Raw genomic sequence first — 21,821 nt, forward strand, 5'->3', positions numbered from 1 at the left:
CGGAGCCGCAGCCGGGGCAACTCCCCGGGGACCCCCGGCCACCACAGCCTCCCCCGGGCCGGGCCGAGCCGGGCCAGGCCCATAGAGCGCGCGGCGCCGGGATAGAACGGCCGCGCCGGGGCCGCAGCGCCCCCCGGCGGCGGCTGGCGGGGGCGGCGCGCAGCGAGCAGAGAAAGGGAGCAGGGACAGTAATGGCGGCCAGTTAGAGCCGGGCTGAGCCCGAGAGGCGGCGGCGACAGCGGCGGGAGGAGCCGGTGCGGCTCCGGCTGCGTCTCTGCCCAGCGGAGCGGCTTCCCCGGAGGGCTTTTCTTCCTTCATCCCTCCTCCCCCCTTTCCCCCTCTCCCTCCCCTTCCCCTCCCTGCCCGAGCCCCCGCCTGTCCGCCCTCCCTCCCTCCTCCCTCCGCGCCGGCGGCGGTGGCGGCGGCGCCCCCCGTGTCCCCCCTCGCCGGGGCCATGGTGAACACCAGGAAGAGCTCTCTGCGCCCCCTGGGCAAAGCGGCGGCCGCGGCGGCCGGGGCCGGCAGCCATTTCATCTCGTCCCGCACCCGCTCTTCTAAGAGGGGCACCAAGGCAGATGCGGCCGGGCTGGAGGAGGCGGCGGCAGCGCGGGTGAGGACCGGGAGGTCCGCGGGGGACCGCAGGGAGGGAGGCGGCGAGGCCGGGGAATCGCTGGGGACAGCACCGCTGGTGCCGGGGACGGGGGGGCCGCGGGCACGGCAGCCGGCGGGGGGCGGGTGCCGACACGGCTGCGGAGGGACGGTGGGGCCGGCGGGCAGCCCGCGGCCAGGAGGCACCGCGGAGCCGGCGGGGACCCGGGGGGAGAGCCGCAGTCCCTGCGGGGCCAGCGCCGGAGCGGCGGGGGCCGCTGACAGGGGCGGGGGCGGCGGGGACACGGACGGCGGAGCGGCCGCGGTGCCGGTGCCCGGCGGGGCCGGCGGCGGGCGGGGGTCCGGCGGGGTCCGGCGGAGCGGGGCTCCCCCTGCGGCCGCGCCCGGCGCTGCCGCCGCCAGACAAAAGTTGGGAGCTGCGCCCGCAGCAACTTCGCAATAAACCTCGGCCCGGGTTTGGTTTGTGTGTATGTCTGTGTGTGTGTGTGTGTGTGTGTGTGTGTGTGCGCTTTTTTTTTTTTTTTTTCCTTTTCCCTAAATGACCTCGATTCGGCTGGCGGCGGCTGCGACAGGAGGAAGCCGGTGTTCGGAAAAGCCCCCCGCTCCGTTTTTGTGGCTCGGAGGGTGTGATTTTTGCCGTCAAGTTTAAGTTGAATGTTTTCCCAGCCGAACTCTCTGTAGTAGCTTTGGTTAGACGGGCTAACTGCAAGTGAAATTCTACAGTCCGATTTGGAGAACCAACATTTGCTAAATTCTCAATGGAAGAAAGAATTCGGGAGTCTCCTTTCTTCCTTGTCTCTAAACAGCTCTTTTGGCAAAACCGCAATTTTTGTTTTTAATTATCGAAGAATCACAGAATCAGTGAGGTTGCAAAAGACCTCTGAGATCATCAAGTCCGACCTATGACCGATCACCACCTTGTCAACCAGACCATGGCACCACATCCAGTCTTTCCTTAAACAGCTCCAGGGCCGGTGTCTCCACCGCCTCCCTGGGCAGCCTGTTCCCAATGTTTAATGATCCTTTCTGTGAAGAAATTCCTCTCACAGGAGGAACTGTAGGCAGGACTTTTTCTTTGGTTGATGAAACTTCACGTATTGCTTTGAAGATTTAAACTAGTATTAACAGCTGCCTGCTTTGCTTGTATATTGTAAAAGCAATGGAAATATGGAAGCAATGGAAATTTGAGGGTTCTAGTGTTTGACGGTCCTGCACCAACTGACCACGTCCCTACTGTGCAAAGGAGGAAGTTAATCAACTGAGTAGAAAAAACAGCAGCCAGAGGCAGATCACAAGGATGTCACCTGGAATACTCACAAAACGTTTTACCCCATCCATTTGGTCTAAAATACTAAACCAAATAGAAATCACTAATGAGTTATCCTATACCTTCAATGCTTCTCTTTCAGTTCTTTCATATTTCACAATTCTTCCCTTCCCCCATCTTACTTTTCCTTGTTCCCTTTTTCTTCCTTGTTTAATTTCAGTGGACTCCTGGGGATGCAGCACCATAGCTGTAAAAAGCTGTTCTGCTTGTTCTAGTGTGCAGTTTTCTGTTTATTCATATCGTGGGTCTTGTGGTTTGTGAAGTAAAGTTTGAAGTAACCCTTCCTTACTTCTCAGGGAGTTTACTGCTGCTAAGAAAACTAGCTTGGGCTTCTTTCCAAGTATTTTTAATTCATGAACAGTGTTTTTTACTACAAATCATTAAAGCGTTCAAATTATGTTATTGTCATGGTGTGAGGAAAGGAGGTTGTGCAAAATAGTATAAGATACTGTAAATACTTCTCAGGATATTACCCACACTTCTAAAAGAGCATTTCTTCTAAAGTTAAATGTAAATTTTGGTGTATGGGAATGAACTTGTTTTGCTTCACAACACATCTCATGCATTTGAGGTGGGTTTTTTCTTTCCTTTTAAGATGTAATTGCCAAATATGAGCAGAAGTTATCCAAGAACGTTTTTTTTTTTTATTTCCCCCATCCAGTGTGTTTTATAAAATATGTATCTATCACTGTATTTTAAAGTTGTTTTTATATAACTCTTTTTATTCTTCAGATGTAAGTACTGTCGGCAATGCAGTGTCTTTCTGAGCTTCTGACTCTTCTTGAAGTAGTGCCAGAGAAGGATTTCAGTGATTAGGACATGAATAAGTATAGCAGTAGGGAGACAAAGCCTTTGCTTTTGGAAGCGACTGTCGGGAGACAGATAGCGAGGCTGTGTTCAGAAAGCGTGCTGGGATTGTCTTCGTTCAGTTGTATGTTTTTGGTTTTTTTCTTTTTTTTTTTTTTTTCTTTTCCTGTTTGTTTTTTGTTTTCTTTTTGCACTTGACTGGAACACTCTGCCCTTTCTAAATCTTTTGGGTGTCGCATCAGGAAACCAGCCTTGTTACCAGCAGTTAATCAGGTTAATGGGCAGCTAGAGTTGGGAGCTCTGGCAGAGATGGGATGCTTCTTGTTTGCAGTGTGTGACTTAATTTTCTTACATGGAGCTTTTAACTGGGACTCCCTGAGAAATCCTCTTCAGTGGGAATGTTTGTAACCATCTTTCAGAATGTATTTTAAAAGATCATCCTTCTGTTCCTTATTAACAATAAAAAAAGAGTTAGTAATGTAATGGCATCCTGTAAGATGCTGAGTAGACCAAGTGAGGGGATAGGACTTGCCTTCTATCTTCTACCTCTTTGGTATCTGTTTCCTATTTCCTTCTTAGTTTTTCCTTTTGGCTTTTTATTTTTGTGGGTTTTTTTTTTACCCCCATTTGTTTCCATGTTTTTTACTTGCATTTTTGAGTATAGGCTTGACTCTCTTCCAAGAACTTCAGTTTCTAGTCTTCTGCTTCAATATTATGCTGAGTTATATGTGAATAGTGTCCTTTTTTGTTTGATCTGAATCTGGAGGCAGCACACATTTTGTGGAAATGGACTGTAGTATCTAAATGCCTTTATCATGTTCAGTGTATTCCCTCAGTAGTACTCACTCAGCTTGGAGAAAGCAATGATGTCAGGCTTTGAAAAGTAAACTGGTTTGAATTATTGATTGGCGACCATGCAGTCAGTGATGGAGATGAATACATGTGTGTCTGTCTGCTGACCAGAAGCCAGATTAAAATGAACAAAATCCCTCACTAAATGGATCAAGGAGCCAAGAAGTTTATTGTCTGAGATGATGTCATAGCAGAGTGCATAGAGAGGGTACAGAGGGGAAAAACTGGGCTTTGTTTTCTTGCTGTTCCTATGACTGATTTACACACTATTTAGTAGATTTTGAAGCTATGCTTAGGTAAATATATATTCTGTTGTACAAATTATACATGTGTGTGTAAAAATACAGATTTTTTTTCTTGTGAGCATTAAAATTTGGGAAGTGTTCTAGCTTTATGTTAAAGCATTATGGCAAGAAAAGCTGATCAAAATATTCTACAGACAGAATTTTAACATGAGGCTTATAGGTTCAGTGGGCTTCATTCACACAATGAAAAAATTGAGGATCCTGTGACCGTAAGTGGTTAAATTTGCACTTTGTGCAAATTCTACTGATGTCTGATGTTTTCAGATACTCCGTTGTGATTGCTGGCAACACTTCTTTGGCAATTGAAATGATTTTTTCTTAGTCATCTCAAAGCACAAATCAAAAGTGTTGATCAAGAATTCATTGTGTAATAAACACTATTAAATCTTGTCAGAGTACTAGTTAGACATTTTAGAAATGTATACAAGGTTAGCTTAATTTAATTAGCCAAGAAAGCATTAGCAGTGCCTTAAGAGCTACTCGAGGGCACGGTGATAATTGTAACACATGATCCTCGCTAAAAGTAGCGCTGCCGACACTGTTCAACTTGCGCGGCGCAGCCCAGAGCTCTCCATTGTACTTAATTGCTAATGGGAGCAATCAGGGGCTGCAGGAGTGACCTCGGTGCTGCAGTCAGGAAAGGTACAGAGCTGAGCAGCATTTCTGTTGTGATGCCAGTGTGTTTCAGGGTCTCTCACTGCAGTTTCTCCATCTGTAGCAATAGAAGTATTTTCTGATTTCTGGGTGATAATGCAGCTTTTGTAGCATAAACTTGTTGCTGCATTTTGCTCTTTGAAAAGCCTTTAATGGTCAGCTGTTGAAAACATAGGAAATGAAAAGCTTACTATGATTTCTTTTAAATTACAAGTTTTAAACATAATCAATAGAGCTTTCTAAAAATCCAGTTTTCCTTTGTGAAAGACCCTGATTGGTGTATTTTCTTTCTTGTCTGTGTAAAGTGTCTCACAGTGTTCTGGATGCTATGGTGTTTAGAAAAAAGCTATAGAAAACGTTAGATTTTCCTTATGCTGGATAAATGACACTTGCTGACCACCTGCATGTAAAGCTCTTCAAGAAAAAAGCTCCTGTCCAGTATCTGTGTTTTAGAGAATCACATTGCCTTCGTGTTCCAGTTTGCACTAGCATCAGTAAAGGTGCTGAGTCCAATGCTTTTACAGTTCTCTGAAATACATCCTGAAATATAAAGCCTTGTGAAGTTATTCCAAACAATTTAATTTAAAGCAAGATTTCCAGGAAAGCTCATCTTTTCAGTGTGTAATAAAATCTCGGGTTCTTTCTGGTTTAGTGGTCTGCTGCTCTTTTGGGATTTATCAAGGAAAAATCAGTGTTATAAAATGAGTCGTGCAGGCCATTCCTTGGCTGTATGGTGTTAATATAGCTATGAGCAGTGGGAAATGGAGTGATTGTTGGAAGCAGTCTTTGTTCAGGGCTCTGTCAAAATACCATGCAGTTGGCATTTGTGATCCTTTTGTGGTACTGAAGGGCTGTCCTGATTTTGAATTCTTCTTATGTATCCTGCCAGATCAGTCCAGGCTGCTCTCAGGACACCTGAAGTGTCCGTGGTATGTTTTGGGAGGCAGTGGTGCATCCTGTTCAGAGCATCCTTACTGTCACACTGGTCCAGGGCCTTCAAAGGAAGCAATCTAAGGGCTAATCCAATGAATTGATAAGACCTCCAAAGAGTACTCAGGAAATGGTATTGATGTTTCATGTGCTGCATTGCTTCCTCTGAATACTGGGCTTGTCCCAGAGTAATATTAATAAAAGCTGCTTCTCCAACTACTGTCTCTGTCTGAACAGAAGGTTTGACCCATGGCTGTGAGACAGCCCATGACAATTTTGCAAGAGTCGCATACAGCTCGGGGTTATGCAAGATAATTAGCTCAGGTAATTATATTCTGATCACCTCCATCCCCCTGCAGCTTCAATTGCATGTGATATGGTTTTGCACATCCTGCCCTAAATTGTTGAATGTTTGCTGTGCTGTGGAAAAGTTTTAATTCCAATCTAATGGTGCTTTGAATGATTTCTCTGTAAAACTTTATGAAACCCATCTTGAACCAAAGCAAGTAGGCATCAGTGAGCTGAAGCTTTCATTGCTGTGAAATTTGTGTGCTGTTTTGTAGCTATGACTCTTTGAAAGATTGCTGATTATTTATTAGATGTTTTAGTTCTAATGAATTACTTTTTTTTTGAGTAATATCACTCATGAACCCATTTATTGCAAAGGGAGCTGACAATATGTTTTTATCCTTTTTTTGTGTACATTTCATGCTTTGCTGGTTTTTCTAAACAATTTTTCAGACTGACTTCACTCTTGAAATATTGTCTTCATTACCTTTGATGAGATTTTCATGGTTTATTTTAACCATTAATTCTGCTTTAAATTGTTCAAGTGTTGGTTTGCATTTATATGTGCTTGGATTCTTTTTCTGAGTAAATTTAGTTTCTTTTTTTGCTTGGTAGCTACTAAAACAGGCACCTTTTTAACCTTAAATTAGTGTATAATCTTCTGTAAGTCTTTTTATTTTGCACTGAGTATGTGTATGTTGTAATAGCTTCAACTCCAGCTGAACTAGGTATGAAGGAGGTAGTTTTAGTTCTCCTATTAGAAATACAGAACTTAGAACCTTCTCCAAGTTCCACAGTTCCTGTAGCCTGTACTGAATTTTGTGGTTTTACCTTTATGCTTCTAGTAGTGTCTGTTGATGGCCTAACTAATGTAAAGCTTTGATAACAAGTTTGTGTCCAGTTGCACTTGGAGCAGAGGCTTTGGTTTGGTTGTTTTCATAATTTGGGAAGGGGGCATTTTGCTTTTCTCCAGCCTCCAGACAGTTCTTCATTTTAAATGGATAAATAGTTGAGCCAAGCTATTTAAATAACCTGAAATGAAGAAGCTGTTCATTTTCTACATGTGGAAGAGATTACTTGCAGTGAAATTTGTTGCTGTGTTTCAGCAATCCCTCATTCCAAATACTTAATAACTATTCTGTGTTATTTCTCTGATGTATTGTTCAGCCGTCGAATTTTGTTTTTATGATTATTTAAATTTCATTACATTAATCTTAAGATTTCTATAACAATTGTACACAGTTTTATTTTTTTCTCTTTTGGAAATACTATCTTCAAGAGCATTATTTTTCATCCACACAGAGGGCCACCTTCCTAGTTTCCCTTGCTACAGACACGTCCTTGCTTAGTTTACTGAGTGTTTCCTGGTTGTTGGGAACAGTCTGGTTTAGGACTTCTCACTGTGTTCTCCTCTTTACTATACTCATTTAGATAATTCTGCTTCTTTATTTAGGTTTATATGTTAAGCAGAAACAAGACAGATTTTCAAGGACTGAGCATAGGAATAAACATTGAATGTTTTCATTTTTTCCACATCAGAATGGTAATAATTCTTGATGTTCAATTCATTACATAAATATAATTTCTGCTTTAAAAGTTTTGTTAACAGAGTCTAGAAACTCACAGAAATGGTTATTGCAGTTCTGACTAAAAATGTGTTGCTTGTAAGTATTCCTTCAGTGTTAAATAAGGATTAGTAGTTTTGAAAACTCTCCTTAAACTACTAGAAAAACTTCTAAGTGAGGTGTGAACCCCATACAGCAAGTAGAGAACTCTTTTCAGTGGACTTGCTCTTCTGCAGGTGTGTGATTTCACATGTGCTGCAAACTGTGAGCTCTGGCTGTGAACTCTGCAGTTGTGAAAACAACAGGCTGGCCAATATTAATGCTTGCCAGGCCATTTGATCAGCTGGATCAGGATCACGTTACTAGTCCAGCTGAAACTAATCTTCTCCACATCCTCTGGCTTCCCTTTCCCTCCCCTCCATCCTTCTGATTTGATTATCAGCTGAAATTTCACAGTATCATCCTAGTTTTGGTGAAGGGAGCAGGGTGCTGATGATGGGAGGATAAAGCTCTGCTCACTATTTATGGCCTCTGCCACAGTTTGGCACAGGCTGCTCTGTAGGTCACTCTCCCTTTCATTCATGAACCAAGTAACCTGTAAACTGCAAGGGTTTTTTGTGTGTCACACTGAAGCTGTTGACAGGCACTCACTGTAGATACAAACAGGTGTCTTTTTCTGTAACAGAGAGGGAATGGTTGCAGGTGTGAAAATCCTCAATTAACAGTGCTTGTATTTTTAACTTGTAAACTTTTAACTTTTCGCAAAAACTTACACATTTATTAAATAACCTGAATTCTAGCATTGAAGAGTTTCAGGAAATAAGATGTAAATCAGTTGAAATAATAAAGCAGATCTTTCAGCGCAAGATTTTTTTATTTTTAAAAATCTGAACAAATGGGGAAGAATTTATTCTTCTGAAAAAAGTCAAGAGGATGGTATTCTTTGTGTTCTTAATGGCTGTATTGATGTGAGCATTGTTCACTGAAAAAAACTACAGAAGCTGAATGTTAAAAGGATTCAGATCATCCTGCAGTTGAGGCATTCTTTACTATCATTACCACTAATGAAATACATCGTTAATAGTTGTTTATTCCAAGATCATCAAGCACTTAAGCATGAATATTATTTTTCCTTAACACCTGTGGAGAGCCAATGTCTGATAAATGACTGTGTGCAAACAAGTGGAAATTAGAGAACTGCAACCAGGAGATGTGTTCTTTTAAGCTGACATTCTTTTTTCAAGCTGTCAGCAAGGTTAACGCATCAGGGCCTTCATGAAACTTGGAGTTCTCACTATGGTAGTTAATGTGCTCTAATCCCAATACATTTATTTCTCAGCTTTTTGTCATTTGAAGGCTGAGGCAGAATGGTTTGGGTTGAAAGGGATATTGAAGATCATCTCTTCCCAATCCCCTGCCATGGGACACTTCCACTAGACAAGGTTGCTCAGAGCCCCATCCAATCTAGCCTTGAAGTAAAAGTTCTTTTACACTGAATTTTTAGGACACAGAGGTAGGTGTTCAGCCTGCAGCAGTATGTGTACCATCACAAATACAGTCTGCTGTATTATGCTCGACCTCAAGTTCAGTCATGTTACCGTCTTTCCCCAGACAAGTGTATCAGGTCTTGCCTCTTCCCAGTCAGCCAGTTCTCCCCTACATGAGGGGCTGAAGGATTTGCCAGGAAAATGTGGGTTGGGGTGGGGAAGAGAGGAGCTTGTGAGGATGCGTTGGTGCTGGAGAGAGTGGGTAGTGTGGTGTGTCATCCTGAAATTAGGGCGTAGTGTGGATGTGTAAGGCAAGGTGTGGTACCTGGTTTGAGCATGATGATGAGAGCATTTCAGTTGCTGAACGTTTGTACCAAGAATAAGAGTTTTATTCCACCTCCCCCTTCTTTTTGGTGAAGAGGCTATAAAGCAAAGTGGTGAACTAAAAAAACAAACAGGAAATAGGATTTGAAGGGATTTATTAGATTCTGGTCAGATGACATGATCATAGTCCTAAGAAAATTTGTTGGTCTAGTAAGCAGAATTTGGAACCAAACAAAACTTAAAATATCTCAAAGAGATTGTGAAGCCTTCTGATTTTTTAAAAATTGCTTAGTATGCTTAGCCCAAAAATGCATTAGCTTAATGCTAGCAAAACCTAGCTCTTACCTAAATCTCATCAATAGATCTTAACGCAGATCTTTAATGCAGTTAAATTTTTAGGAGTTAATATTTTAATCCATATTTTTTACCTTTGCAGAAACTGATATGCAAAGGAACAAGTGGCTTTTCCAGAACCACTGGACAGGCAGCTAGACAATGTTTTTGGTGTATTTTATTGGTGTTTGAAATGTGTTGTAGTTTCAGCAAAAGCAAGTTATTTGTTAACCGAATGTAATATGGGGGCAAGGATGAGACATGAGCTTAACTAATTGGGGTACTGGGGACAGTCACATTTTTTTCATCAATAACTGTTTTACTTTGGAAATACAGTCTTTTTATACTGTAGAATATAAAAGTTTATTAAATGCACTAAATAATCCTAAGTATTATAGATCTTTTAATGGACAGCCCATTTCAAGAAGTTTGCATGACCTGTTAGGAGAAAAGGCAGAACAGTTTTTTTCACATGTATTTTTAAAATAAGAATCCCAATTAATATTTTAGGATATCCAAGAAGATGTGTTGTTAATCAAAAGATGTATTTTAAAGTAGAAAATAGAAAGTTAGAAATAACCAGGATTTAGTTTCTCCAACGTCAGTGAAAATAAGATTGAGACATGTCTGAAATTGTTGTCTTTTCAGAGAGTCAAGTGAAGTGGAAAAAGTTACATTTCAATATCAAAAGCTAGGATTTAACTAAAGTTAGAAAATCTATGAGTGAAACAGATATTTTGAAAATGTTTTTTTCATTATTATTATTTTTATTAAGAAAAAGTAACTTTCAGTATCTTTTGTGCTTCTTTACTGGGTAAAAAGAAAAGCTATTTGTGCATTTAACAAAATGCAGAGAAATATGATTGGTCAGCTGAAGATTGAATGTCAGTGCATTAATTTCATGTCTTGGACATGGGAAGAGGCTGTAGAAAAAACAGTTGCTGCAGCATTCAAGAGAGCGTGTTGGAGAGTTGCCTGAGTGAGGAGCTGTGCGAGTGTTCAGGGTGCGGCAGACTCAGCAGGGCGTGCCCCACAAACTATGGCGAGGACAGCAAGTTTGACCATGGGGGATAACTCAGATGTTCGTGTCTGCATGCCTGTGTCTGAGTACAGACTAACCTGTGGCAAACCAGACAGAGGCTTTTTCAGAAATTGCAAGGTGTGGTTGTGGTTTGAATGTTGTATCATCTCTTACTTGAGAAGTCGGTGAACTTGTGTTCACATGCTTGGAGATGCCAATGGTAGAGATGGTTTGTACTCATCCTCTGTGTCCAAGACTACTGAATTAGGATTATTTTGGGGTGTTCAGACCAGCAGTATAGTGAAGAGTTTTTTGGTTATTCTGTTGGCCAGGAGATTCAACTTAAAAAGCAGAAGAAAAAAACCCCCCTATCCTTTCCCCTTTAAAAATGCTATAAGTAATCTTTGTATTTTAACTTGGGAATTAATCAAATGTCGTGACTTATCCAACTGGTTCCTGTGATACACCTGAAGGCACTGTCAGTGAGTACTCCTCTGCTATGGGTGTTCTTCAGTCCTGCTGAAAGACTGTACTGGTGTAGTCACTGTTCTAAGAGGATAAATTGAGAGGGAAAAGGTCAGTTTTATTAATTTATTTCTAGTTTGTGTTTTCCAAACTTTAAGGACTACATGTTTTAAATAAATCTCTGTTGGTATCAAATTAGTGTTTTGAGATTTAGAGATGGATAGAGAATACTGGTAATAATGTATAGCAGTGTACTTGTAGCTTGCTCATAGGTGGGTATTAAACAGTTTTTCTGTCTTTCTCCTTTTCCTACAAAGTAGAGAAAGCGTAGAGATAATATGCAGCTCTATTTGTTTTCTTGCTTTATTATTCATTTTAGCTTTTGTTTCTATGTATATCAGTACCATTCGTTCACATGCCTTCAGTGAAGGTGTGTTACCAGTTTGCTCCCCACTGCTTCTGCCTAAATTGAATCTTAGCTCAACAGATGATTTGTGGTATTCATTCAGCTGTCACATTCCATTTTGCTCTTGAATCCAAAGATAATGAAGACTGTGTTTTGCCAGTCTACACCATGGACGGTATCCTGTTAATGCCAGTTATTTCCTTTACTCATTATTAGCAAGAGTGCTTTCTGTAAGAGGTGGTTCTGGTTGTTCTGGATCACAGCTGGAGTTTGCTGGGTTTCTCTTTTTTCTGCTGGATCAATGCAGTTGCACTAAATTTTATTTCTCTCTTTTTACCTTCTGACACTATGTAAAGTCATTTTTTTGATTATTCTGTGCTTGCTCTTTGTTGCTTTGGTATGCTTGAAGGCAATTCTGACATGATTAAGATTTTATTAATTCATATTCTTTGCATTCTCTCAGCATGTCAGTGTGTTTGCTTCAGTGTCAGTGTTTCATTAAGAGCTTTGAGTTCAGTGCATCGGTTCCTACTTCTGCCATTGCATTATTAATTTCTTAATTTTTAAGTTTGATACTTGTATCATATCTTTCTAGTCCCAGAACATTTTCATGCTATCTACTCTGAAGTAATAAGTTTCTGGGTTGAAACTGAAGTACTATTTTTAATCATTAAAGGTATAAATGGTTTGAGACCCAGTTCCTTGAGGGAGCAAGTTGAGTGCTGTAGAATCATTAGACCTGTTTTACTATAAATGGGAGGAAGCAATGGATAGACTGCTCTCTGTAAAGGCTTCCCAAACTGAAATTAATTTCCTTTCTTGTTCTAGCATATCCCAGTTTGGATAATCTCTTGAGTGGAAGCTCTATCTCCATATTTTACTGTGGGTAGTGAAGGTTCTGGATGGTAATCTAATTTAATTCCCTAGAGCTTGAATTTTTAAGATTGTCTGTTAACTGGAAAATGGAGCTTGGATTCTTGGTAATATATTTAAAATTTCAGTGATTTCAACTTTGTAGTAGCTTTGTTGCTACTTCATGGTAAAACATTTTCTGTGTTAGTGCATCTTGCGCAGCATGTACTCTAACGTAGGTTAGTATTTGGACTTTAATATCTTAAAATTTAACTTGGTTTGTACTTGCTGAGTTTGTGCATAGAGTTAATATGCCAACAAGTGAGGCTCAGCTGAAAATAATAGCCTAAACAAAGAATAACCTAATTAAATAAGCCCCTTAATTGCTAGTCTGGTTCCTTAGGCAGCTGCAAGGAACTGATGGCTCATGTGATCGCATTGACTGCCTGCTCTTCCAGTTTCTGAAGCTATTTGCTAGTATACGTTCATTTGACAGCATTAGAGATCTCAAAGGTACTCAGCTTTTTTGAATTTTGTGAATATTTGTAGCAGAGGGTGACCTGAAGTAGCAGATTTTGCCTCCATTGCCAGTGTTTTGTTTTAACTGCCAGCTGACAGGATAGGATCCTAGCTGAATTTGAGACTTGGGACCAGAGGCAAGGCACTGGAGGAAATGCAGAGAAAGGTGATGATAGGAGACTCAGAGGGGTTTGGCTTTTTGCATGGAAAGGGGTGGAGGTGGAATATGGGAACCTATGCATTACTAATTTCACTGCTGGCAAGTAGCTTTAATGTTACCCCTTGTAAAGCTTTGTTGCATGCTGCTTCATCTCTCCTAGTTTCATTTTCTCTGTCTTGCTTAGCCGGTTTTAAACTGGTTCTGTGGCTTCCCTTTAAACTCTGCTTCTGTCCCTCACAGGGGAGCTTGTGTAGTTTTGGAAAGTAGTTACTAAAATTGACCTAAGCAGGGTTGTATTTCTCTAAGTCCACATGTAAACTGATGGCTGAATAAAGCAAAAAGTATAAGCACAAATACTGACAGTGTTCAGAAATGAATATGCAGGCTGTTAAAATTTTGTAAAATGTTGATATTTTATAGTTTCAGTGTGTTATGGGAAGCAGCCAGGTGCTCCCCATGTATTTTATAGTGCTACACAGGGTGCAGGTGTTTTGTATTTAGGAATGGTGGTAGTTATTATCTTTTGTACTTGTCTGATCCCTCAGTGAAATGATTAAGATCACTGCTAAGGTAGGAAGTTCATCTAACAGAAGGAGAGTGAGCTTTTGAATCTTTAGTGAGCTGGTCTGGTTCATGGGTGGATCAGAGAAACTTCGGAAGGAGATCCCAGGAAGTTGGAGTGGTGCTGTGTAGTCAGGCAAGGGAGAGCATGGGCTCTTCTTGTGTCACAGTGGTGCTGAGCTGTCTTCTCAAACTGCACCCATACATTTGGATTTCACTTTCTAAATACTGTGCTGTGATGTTTTGTCTTCCTCTCTTAAAAACAAGTCTTTCCTTTTTTAAAATTTTCTTGAGTACGTGGCACGTGATGTTGAAGTATCTGGAGTACAAATCAGATTGTTGTTAATAAGCCTGATGAACAAATGGGACTTCTGTGGTCACCTCCTCGTGTTTAGATAAAATTATCTCTTTGTCATATTTGAAAATTGGTTCTCTACTGTTGCAACAAAGGATATTTAGTTTTTAAATCATAGAATCATTGAATGGTTTGGATTGGAAAGAGCCTTTAGGATCATCTAGTTTGAAAACCCTTGTCGTGGGCAGGGATACCTTCCACTATCCCAAGTTGCTCAAAACCCCATCCAACCTGACCTTGAACACTTTCAGGGATGGGGCAGCCATGGCTTCTTTGGGCAACCTGTGCCAGTGTCTCACCATCCTCACAGGGAAGAATTTATTCCTAATATCTAACCTAGACTTGCCATCTCTCAATTTAGAACCATTTCCCCTTGTCCTGTCAATACACGCCCTTGTTAAAAAGTCCCCTTCCAGCTCTCTTAGAGCCCCTTCAGTTACTGGTTCTTAAGATCTCCCTGGAGCCTTCTCCAAGCTGAGCAACCCCAATTCTCTCTGCTGCCTGTCTCTACAGCAGAGCTGCTCCAGCCCTTGGATTATTTTCCTGACCTTCTCTAGACTTGCTTGCTCTAACAGGCCCATGTCCTTCACATGTTGTGGGGCCAGGGCTGCATACAGGTCTCCAGGTGGGATCTCAGGACTGGGGACATAGGGAGAATCCCCACATTGTGGGGACCTTCTTGTCAGGCAGCACCTCCAGGTCTTTCTTCCCTGGGGTGCTCTCCATCCATTTTCCCCCCAACCTGTACTTGTGCTTGAGATTACCCCAACCCAGTTGAAAGACCTTGCACTTGCACTTGTTGAGGTCATGAGGCAAACTTCATGAGGTTTGCCCAGGATCCCACTGGATGGCATCAAGACGGTTTTGATGAGCTAAAATTTATAGTTAATAGAATCGTGGTTTTATGTTTTGTTGTAGTAGTTCACCTAAATAGAAGCAGATCCTCTGAAGTTTGCTGTCTGTCCATTTCTTGTGTACAACTTTGAAGTAATCCCTTGCTACTATTGTTGAGTTTCTGTCTCTGTTACCTTTGATAAGTGCAATGGAAAAAATGCCCCTTTTGGTACTCTTTAGGTGCTTCTTAAAAGGTATTAAGAGTAATGTGGTTAGTGTGCATAATGCTGTCAGTGAATGGTCATCTCCTGGCTGTGTGCTGGACAGCTTGATGGGTAGAACAAGGTACTGGAAAACTCTTACATGAAGGGTGTTTGTTTAAGCATTTTAAAGACAAAGACAACATCAGTGGAATAAATAATTTCTCTGTTTTTAAGTATCTTAATTTTCTGCAGTCCTTTTCTCTCTTTATGGCTTTACTAGCTCTTTTGCAATAAGGTGAGAATAGCACTGTCATGTATGATATATAAAAAATACAATGGGTTGTAGAACCAGTACTTGTTCAGAAATACAGGAGAACTATTATAGAAGTTGAATATTTGAAATTAAATATTTTCATAGCTTCTGGTAATGTTTTCAGAATAAACACTTTTAATATTTCACACAGATTGGTCACTAAGAGCTTGACAGAGACTTTCCATTTACTGAGATGAAGTTTACCCTTTTTCTGTAAGGATATCTGCAAATGAGCCAATTCAGTACAATCAGATGCTTCTTTTTCTTTTCAGAAAGATGAAGGTAGTGATGCTAGTTTGAGTGATAGCCACATATCTCCTCCTGCCAAACGTACCTCAAAACATGCTGATCCTGTGGGCAAAGACAAATCAAAATCACGCAGTACTGGGCAGCGAGAGGAATGGAGCATCTCAACTGGACAGTCCAGGTAATTGGTGCCAAGAGAAGAGGGAACTCATACCAATTTTTTCTGTGTTGTTATCCCACTTAATGCTATTTCTGAAGTCAGCTGCAGCTCAGGGGTGTACTTTTGAAGCAAGTTATTTTCACACGATTTTCTTCAGTTTAAGATTCCAGGAAAGTGGATTGTATCAGTTGTCTCATCTCTGTTTCCTTTCTGTGCATATTTGCGCAAAAAATATAAAGTAATTTTATTTGAGATGCAGACTTAGATTCTTGATGTATCCAAATTTAGTAATGTAATTGGTATTTTTATATAATCAATCTATAAGAAGGCATGACATTTTAATTAGGAAATCAGTGTTACCATCTTTAGGGAATGGGTAACGGTCAAGTTTATTTCTATTGTTGTTCAGCCTAATAAGTAAATTTTACTGAATATAGTCTCAGTCTTGCCACACTTTTATAACACTTTGAAGCAGAAGTAATTAATTTTATTTTATAACTGATTTCATAGTGTTTTACAAAGCATCCTTGTACTCATAAGGATTCTCACATGATTACAAGTAACTGTGAGACAGTGTACACAGTATGTTCCTGATCTATGAACTTTCAGTTAATACTGATTCTTTTGTAGATATGTATTTCATATTTATGTGCATGATTGCAAAATTGTTCTTGCCAAAATTTGTAAGAGTGACTCTAAATCACTCCTGGACTGTCAACTTCTAGGATGAAGTTTGCTTAAAAGCTTTGTAAATCTCAAAATAGACCTCTTCTTATATTTATTTTTCTCTTTTAAAACAGAATTAATTAAATCTAGCATATTAATGTGCAATGGTCATTGGGAATGTATTGAAACTAGTGCACCTTTTAGTTCTTTTGTTTGTAAGAGTAGACTTGTTCTGGACCTCCTAGAAATGTCAATATACAAAAAGAAATATTTAATGCAGCTGGGAGAATTTAGATCACTGTGTCAAATTAAATTTGGCCAAGGCACTGAAAATCATACTGTTGCAAAACCCACTGCAACATGTCTTTGCATCTGAAGTTTTAAGTTGTTTCTGTGAAAATCCAAACCATGGTGCTTAACTGTGATCTTGAGTCACTAGGACTTTTCCCAGAAGTCCTGTTACTTCTACTGGGTTATCCATTGTTGCAATGATGGTTGCCTTTGAAGAGCTATACCAAGGTTCTGTTTGGAAATTTAAGGAGAGAGTTAACAGGACAAGGTCATGAAGAAAGATTAGGGAGATTAATCAAAGAGATGCTTAGACAGTGGGGGGATTCATATAATTGGTACTGAGCAGTTTTATCCTTACTAAGGTGTTGGGCATGCAGCAAACTCTTCCAAGGCTATGTCTCACAAAGGTTTTAAAATCAGAGTATCATGGAGCATTTGACAGTCAAAGTTCTATTTTTACTGTGTGCCTTTTGCATGGCTAAGGAATATTAATGTTATTTGTCTGTCTAATTGTCTCCTAGGTTAACTTCTCAGCCTGGTGCTACACTACCAAATGGACGTAGCTTATGTAAGTGATTTATAGCAAAACTTTATGTATCAGCTTTTACATTAAACAGTTTTATGTCAATGATTTTCAGTGGCATATGTTTTTGATAACCTTACTGATTCCTTTGACCATTTTGACCAGAAAAGTTACTGTTCAGTTTTCTCCTGTTGCCCTCTTGGATACTCTCTGTGGATATGGGGAACATTTTTAGATGAAAATCCATTTCTCTTCTCAATTCAGACCTCTTAGCCATGTTTTCCTTAATTCCCAAATTACTCTTATGAGCTAATTTTGGCCTTCTTCTCTCAGTTGGTCTCTTTAATTTTCTTAGTCTCTTTGCTCATCTGAAATTTGGCCTTCTGTGGTTCTTAACATTACTTAACTTTATTGCTTTAGAGAGACCTGCCTTGTCTGCAGCTCCTGCTACCTTGAACAGTCTTCCTAAAAGCTTGTACTTTACAAACTTGCCATTTCATTGCTTATCTCAGCTAAACACACTTTGTCTTTTGTGTCCCTTTTTCATCAGTTCTGTCTTGTTTAATTTTGTGTTGACTCTATGTAAATGTTATTTCATTAAGCATATTTGGTATTTTATTATTTATTGTGGTGCCTAAGGAACAATAAGCAGTGGGATCTCTTTGTTTGGCACTGTACAGAGTAGCTGGTATAGATTTGCTTGTGAAGTCAGTATGTTGTATCTGACCTTTTGATACTATATTTGAAAGACTAAGAATTGAAACTGTGGGCAAGTGTTCATATTAGTATTGATGTTAACTTAAAAATATTGAATGCTTAATTGAATGCCAAATTTTCATAATAAAATAAGATTATCATCTAAGGAAGCAAGCTTGAATATGCAGAAATAACTTGGATAGGAATTAAATACAGTTTTTTAGTTTATACTGTGCTTAATAACTTTCGGTTTATTGTCCTTGCTAAGTGTTCTCTTATTAATTTTTGTTTGTGAAAATGTTGTTTCCTGCATTTTGAAGTAGTAATACAAATTTCTCTTAGCTCTCAAAAGCCACCCCCTTCGAGGGGAAAAAAAGGGAGATGGGGACCATGCTTGCATAAACGGAGATATAGAAGTCAGAAAAAGTTGTCGGTCCAGGAAAAACAGATTTGAAACTTTGAATCAGAGTTTATTGTTTGATCAGCTAGTAAACAGGTATGTGGGGATACTACAGTTGTATTCACAAAGCATCTTAATGATTTTTTAAAATTAGAAACCCCTGTGTTCCAGTGCCATGTCTGTGTTTTACTGTGGGGATGCACTGAGACAAGCTAGACTGTGGTTTGCGTTACAGTGGGGTCTGTGCTGTGACTGCCATGGTATCCATGCTCTAAATGCAGAGCAGCTTCCCAGGCTTTCATCGAGGAGTAAGTTACTCTGTGTTTACACCTGGATAAAGCTTTATGTTGGCAGTTACTGCGGAGTGCCTGATGTGCTGTAAATCCACACCCTGGTTTGTTTCTTGGTAACCTGTTTATGTAGTGATACCTTAAATGTCATGTAAATTGGTGACTAGCAGCAGTGCTTGGAAGTATTTGAGATTTTGCTTGTATGATTTTGATCCTAAAATATCAAAAGTTTGTAGCTTTCTTTTGTTTTTGTTTTTTACCATTTGTTAATAATTCACATAGGGTGGGTGTCACTTTTTGACATTTACTTTGCAGACAAAGTAGGTCAGACAGGGAGGCACGGTCTGGTCTGAGCATAGGAATGGGAGCCAGAAATGCTTTTTTTGAAATATTATTTCTCTGTAGCCCTGGGCAGGTCACTTAATATGTCCTGATCTTCCCACCTGTAAAATAGGTTTTAGCAGTCACCTCTGTGAGCGACTGCTTTCTTCACGAAAATGATTGAAACATAAACATGTAATTGTCAAGTATGATCTTTATTTTTAAATGTATTCTGTTGAATATTTTATTAATTTAATTTTCTTTTTTGACTTACTCAGTAACTACTTGGTATCAGTTTGCAAACTTATATTGAGTTACATTTATTTTTCTAGTTGCAGTTGAATCTCCCTTTCTTTATCAAGAGTAGGAAAAAGTCTACCATGAAGGCTGTAATTTGATAAGATCATGGTACTGAAGTCTGTATATGAGTTTATACTGATAACAGTGTATCTCATAATCATTGCAGGTTTTTAAGAGCAGGTTAGACAGAAGTCTGTCAAGAATGGTTTAGGCATTCTGTAGTGTGCTCTCTCCTGGATGAGCACGTAGACTTTTCCAGGTCCCTTCAAACCGTATTTTCTTTTGTAGCAAATTACAGCATGATTTTACTTGAAATGGTTCTGTCATACATCACAGATATTTTGGAAGAATTGTTTAAATTGGAGAGGAGCTGTCATAATGAAAGGGTGACTTTACTGACTTATATAATCAGAACTTTCACTGTCTTCTTTCTAGGTGGTCTTTCACCCTTTAGATTTACTTTTAAACTGGTTGAAAAGAAGGAAACGAAGTTTCTATCTTCTTACAAATATCATGCAAATATAGTAGAATTTGGGTTGAAAGCTACTCTAATCACCATGGAGAGCAGTAACATGGTCTTCAGAACAGGTGGCCAAATAATTGACTTGGCCTGGCTACTACTGTGTTGTTCTCTTCTTTAGCAGTGAAGCATCTTGGCCAGGGTTATCACTTACATACCACTGTTGTTTTGACAGCTGTTTACAAATACTCCAGATAATGAAAATGCTGACCAAATAGTAGATGAGAAATGTAGTGAGGTCAATACTGAGTGATGAGATTCTAGATGTTACTGATTTAACAAAAAGTAAATCCTTTATGTTCTAGTGTGTTTTTGAGGCCAGGGTAAGGAACTATAAAGCTTATGGGGTGGAAGTATTAATTAAATTCTCATTATTATAATTATAGAGGTGAAAAGCTTTACTATCTTATTTTGCAAATTTAGTCTTACCTGACACCTAATCTTATGTCTCAGCAGTTGCAAATTTATATACTACAATTTATACTGAGCCAAATTTTTAAAAAGTTTGTTAAAATACTATCGTCTAATTTGAACCCCAAACTTTAATGGCATCTTTCAGTTTTGTTATGGTTAGGTTTGTAGTTAATTGATAGACAACTTAAGATGTTGCATGTGATGTCCAGAGTTTTGCATATTACTGTTTTAAAGCTGATTTTGTGTGTGTGTTAACTGTTGCATATATTTTAGTACTGCTGAAGCTGTCCTGCAGGAAATGGATAATATTAACATCAGGAGGAACAGGCGATCTGGGGAAGTAGAGCGGCTACGGATGTGGACAGATACAGAATTTGTAAGTGCAGAGTTTCTGAGATTTTGGATAAAAGTCATATCAAGGCAGAGTGTGTTTGTTTTTGCAAGCACCATACATACATTTGTCTGTAGCTCTGTCTGAAGGTTGCTCTGTCTGAAGGTTTATGATTTTCTTCAATGGATAATATTAAAAAATATGATAAAATAAACTTTGATAAACTAAAATTCAGAACTAAATTAGTGGATACACTCTACTTTGTTTTCTTTATTGATAAATTCACTGTCGTGCTCTCATGATATGCTGTGGTGGTTCTTTGGTTTGAAGCATACTCTGGTAGTGTGGAAACAGGACCAGGGATTGTCATCTTGATATTGATGTTGAAAACTTGATATTGATGCTACTCTGTATTAGATGGACTAGGTACTGTCTGAGAGATTTACTTTAGCATCTATTAAATGAGACTGCTTTTGTAGTCTACCTATGGAGAGCTCTACTGGAAAAACACTTGAGGGCTAGAGATTGTGTGAAGCATTACTTACTGCACCGGGACTGATACTGAGTGACATGGGACAGTACTGATGGGAGTGCATGTGAATTTTATTCCAGGAAAACATGGATATGTATTCTCGAGTGAAAAGAAGAAGGAAATCACTGAGGAGAAATAGCTATGGGATTCAGAACCACCATGAAGTGTCCACAGAAGGGGAAGAAGAAGGTATGGGTTGTAAAAAGTTGTGGGGGCTTGGCTGAAATACTTAAAAAATGATGTTCTCTGTCCTATAGGATAACAATATATTGCACTACAGAAAGCAGAACACAGCCTGGTTTCTAAATGTTTTTATAGTACATTTCCTTCCTTCTGTTTTTCTTAACACTAAGTAATTGGAGCTTTCCTTACATTCCCTCTAACAGTCTTCTGGTGGAAGTCAGGATGTGATGAATGTAGTGTACTGTGTTCTAAGTGGCTTGATGTTTCTCATGTGCTGAGTGGCAATTACCAGAAGGAATTTTTAATAGTTAGTCCTGCATCCTTTCTTTGGGGGAAGGTATTAATTAGTCTGCTTTCTGTCCATTGACATTTTAGAAGTCTTGTAGGTGCACAACTGTGTTTGAAATTCTACTTTCTTTAAAAGTTTGATTGAAACTGGTCAATGGGTTCAAAAATTACCAGGAAAGAAGGGGTTCGTTCCTAACTTTGGTGGCCTGATCAGCATCATGTTTGGCCTCCTTGAAAAAACAAACTTCAGGCATTCATACAGATTTCAGCATACTGCATTTCAGTTTTTAACTAAAACTGCTGTGGAAGGTATGATTTGGCCCAGTGAATAAGAATGCAGTCCTAGTTCTGAGATCCATGGATAGAAATTCTGATTCTGTTAACAAATGGGCCTAGGTTATGCTTTTATACACAAAGTATATAAAGTGATTTCTGTGTTCTTTGCTTTGTGTAAAAATGATACTCTGAATCATAAAGTTGTACTTACTTT

General features: G+C 39.7%; 1 protein-coding gene across 3 annotated transcripts in view; it reads left to right on the plus strand.

The window, feature by feature from the left end:
- Positions 1-76: 76 nt before the first annotated feature.
- The window catches only part of ATAD2B (ATPase family AAA domain containing 2B), a 73,824-nt gene continuing 52,079 nt past the window's right edge, over positions 77-21,821 (plus strand). For all 3 annotated transcript variants that reach the window (XM_056486810.1, XM_056486813.1, XM_056486811.1), the window contains exons 1-6: positions 77-610; positions 15,443-15,597; positions 17,055-17,101; positions 18,095-18,248; positions 20,271-20,373; positions 20,941-21,049. In XM_056486810.1, coding sequence (XP_056342785.1) covers positions 455-610; positions 15,443-15,597; positions 17,055-17,101; positions 18,095-18,248; positions 20,271-20,373; positions 20,941-21,049 — 724 coding nt within the window. In that variant the 5' untranslated portion in view covers positions 77-454. The remainder of the gene's footprint in view (positions 611-15,442; positions 15,598-17,054; positions 17,102-18,094; positions 18,249-20,270; positions 20,374-20,940; positions 21,050-21,821) is intronic.

The sequence above is a fragment of the Oenanthe melanoleuca genome, chromosome 3, assembly GCF_029582105.1.
Source record: "Oenanthe melanoleuca isolate GR-GAL-2019-014 chromosome 3, OMel1.0, whole genome shotgun sequence".
Classification (NCBI taxonomy): Eukaryota; Metazoa; Chordata; class Aves; order Passeriformes; family Muscicapidae; genus Oenanthe; species Oenanthe melanoleuca.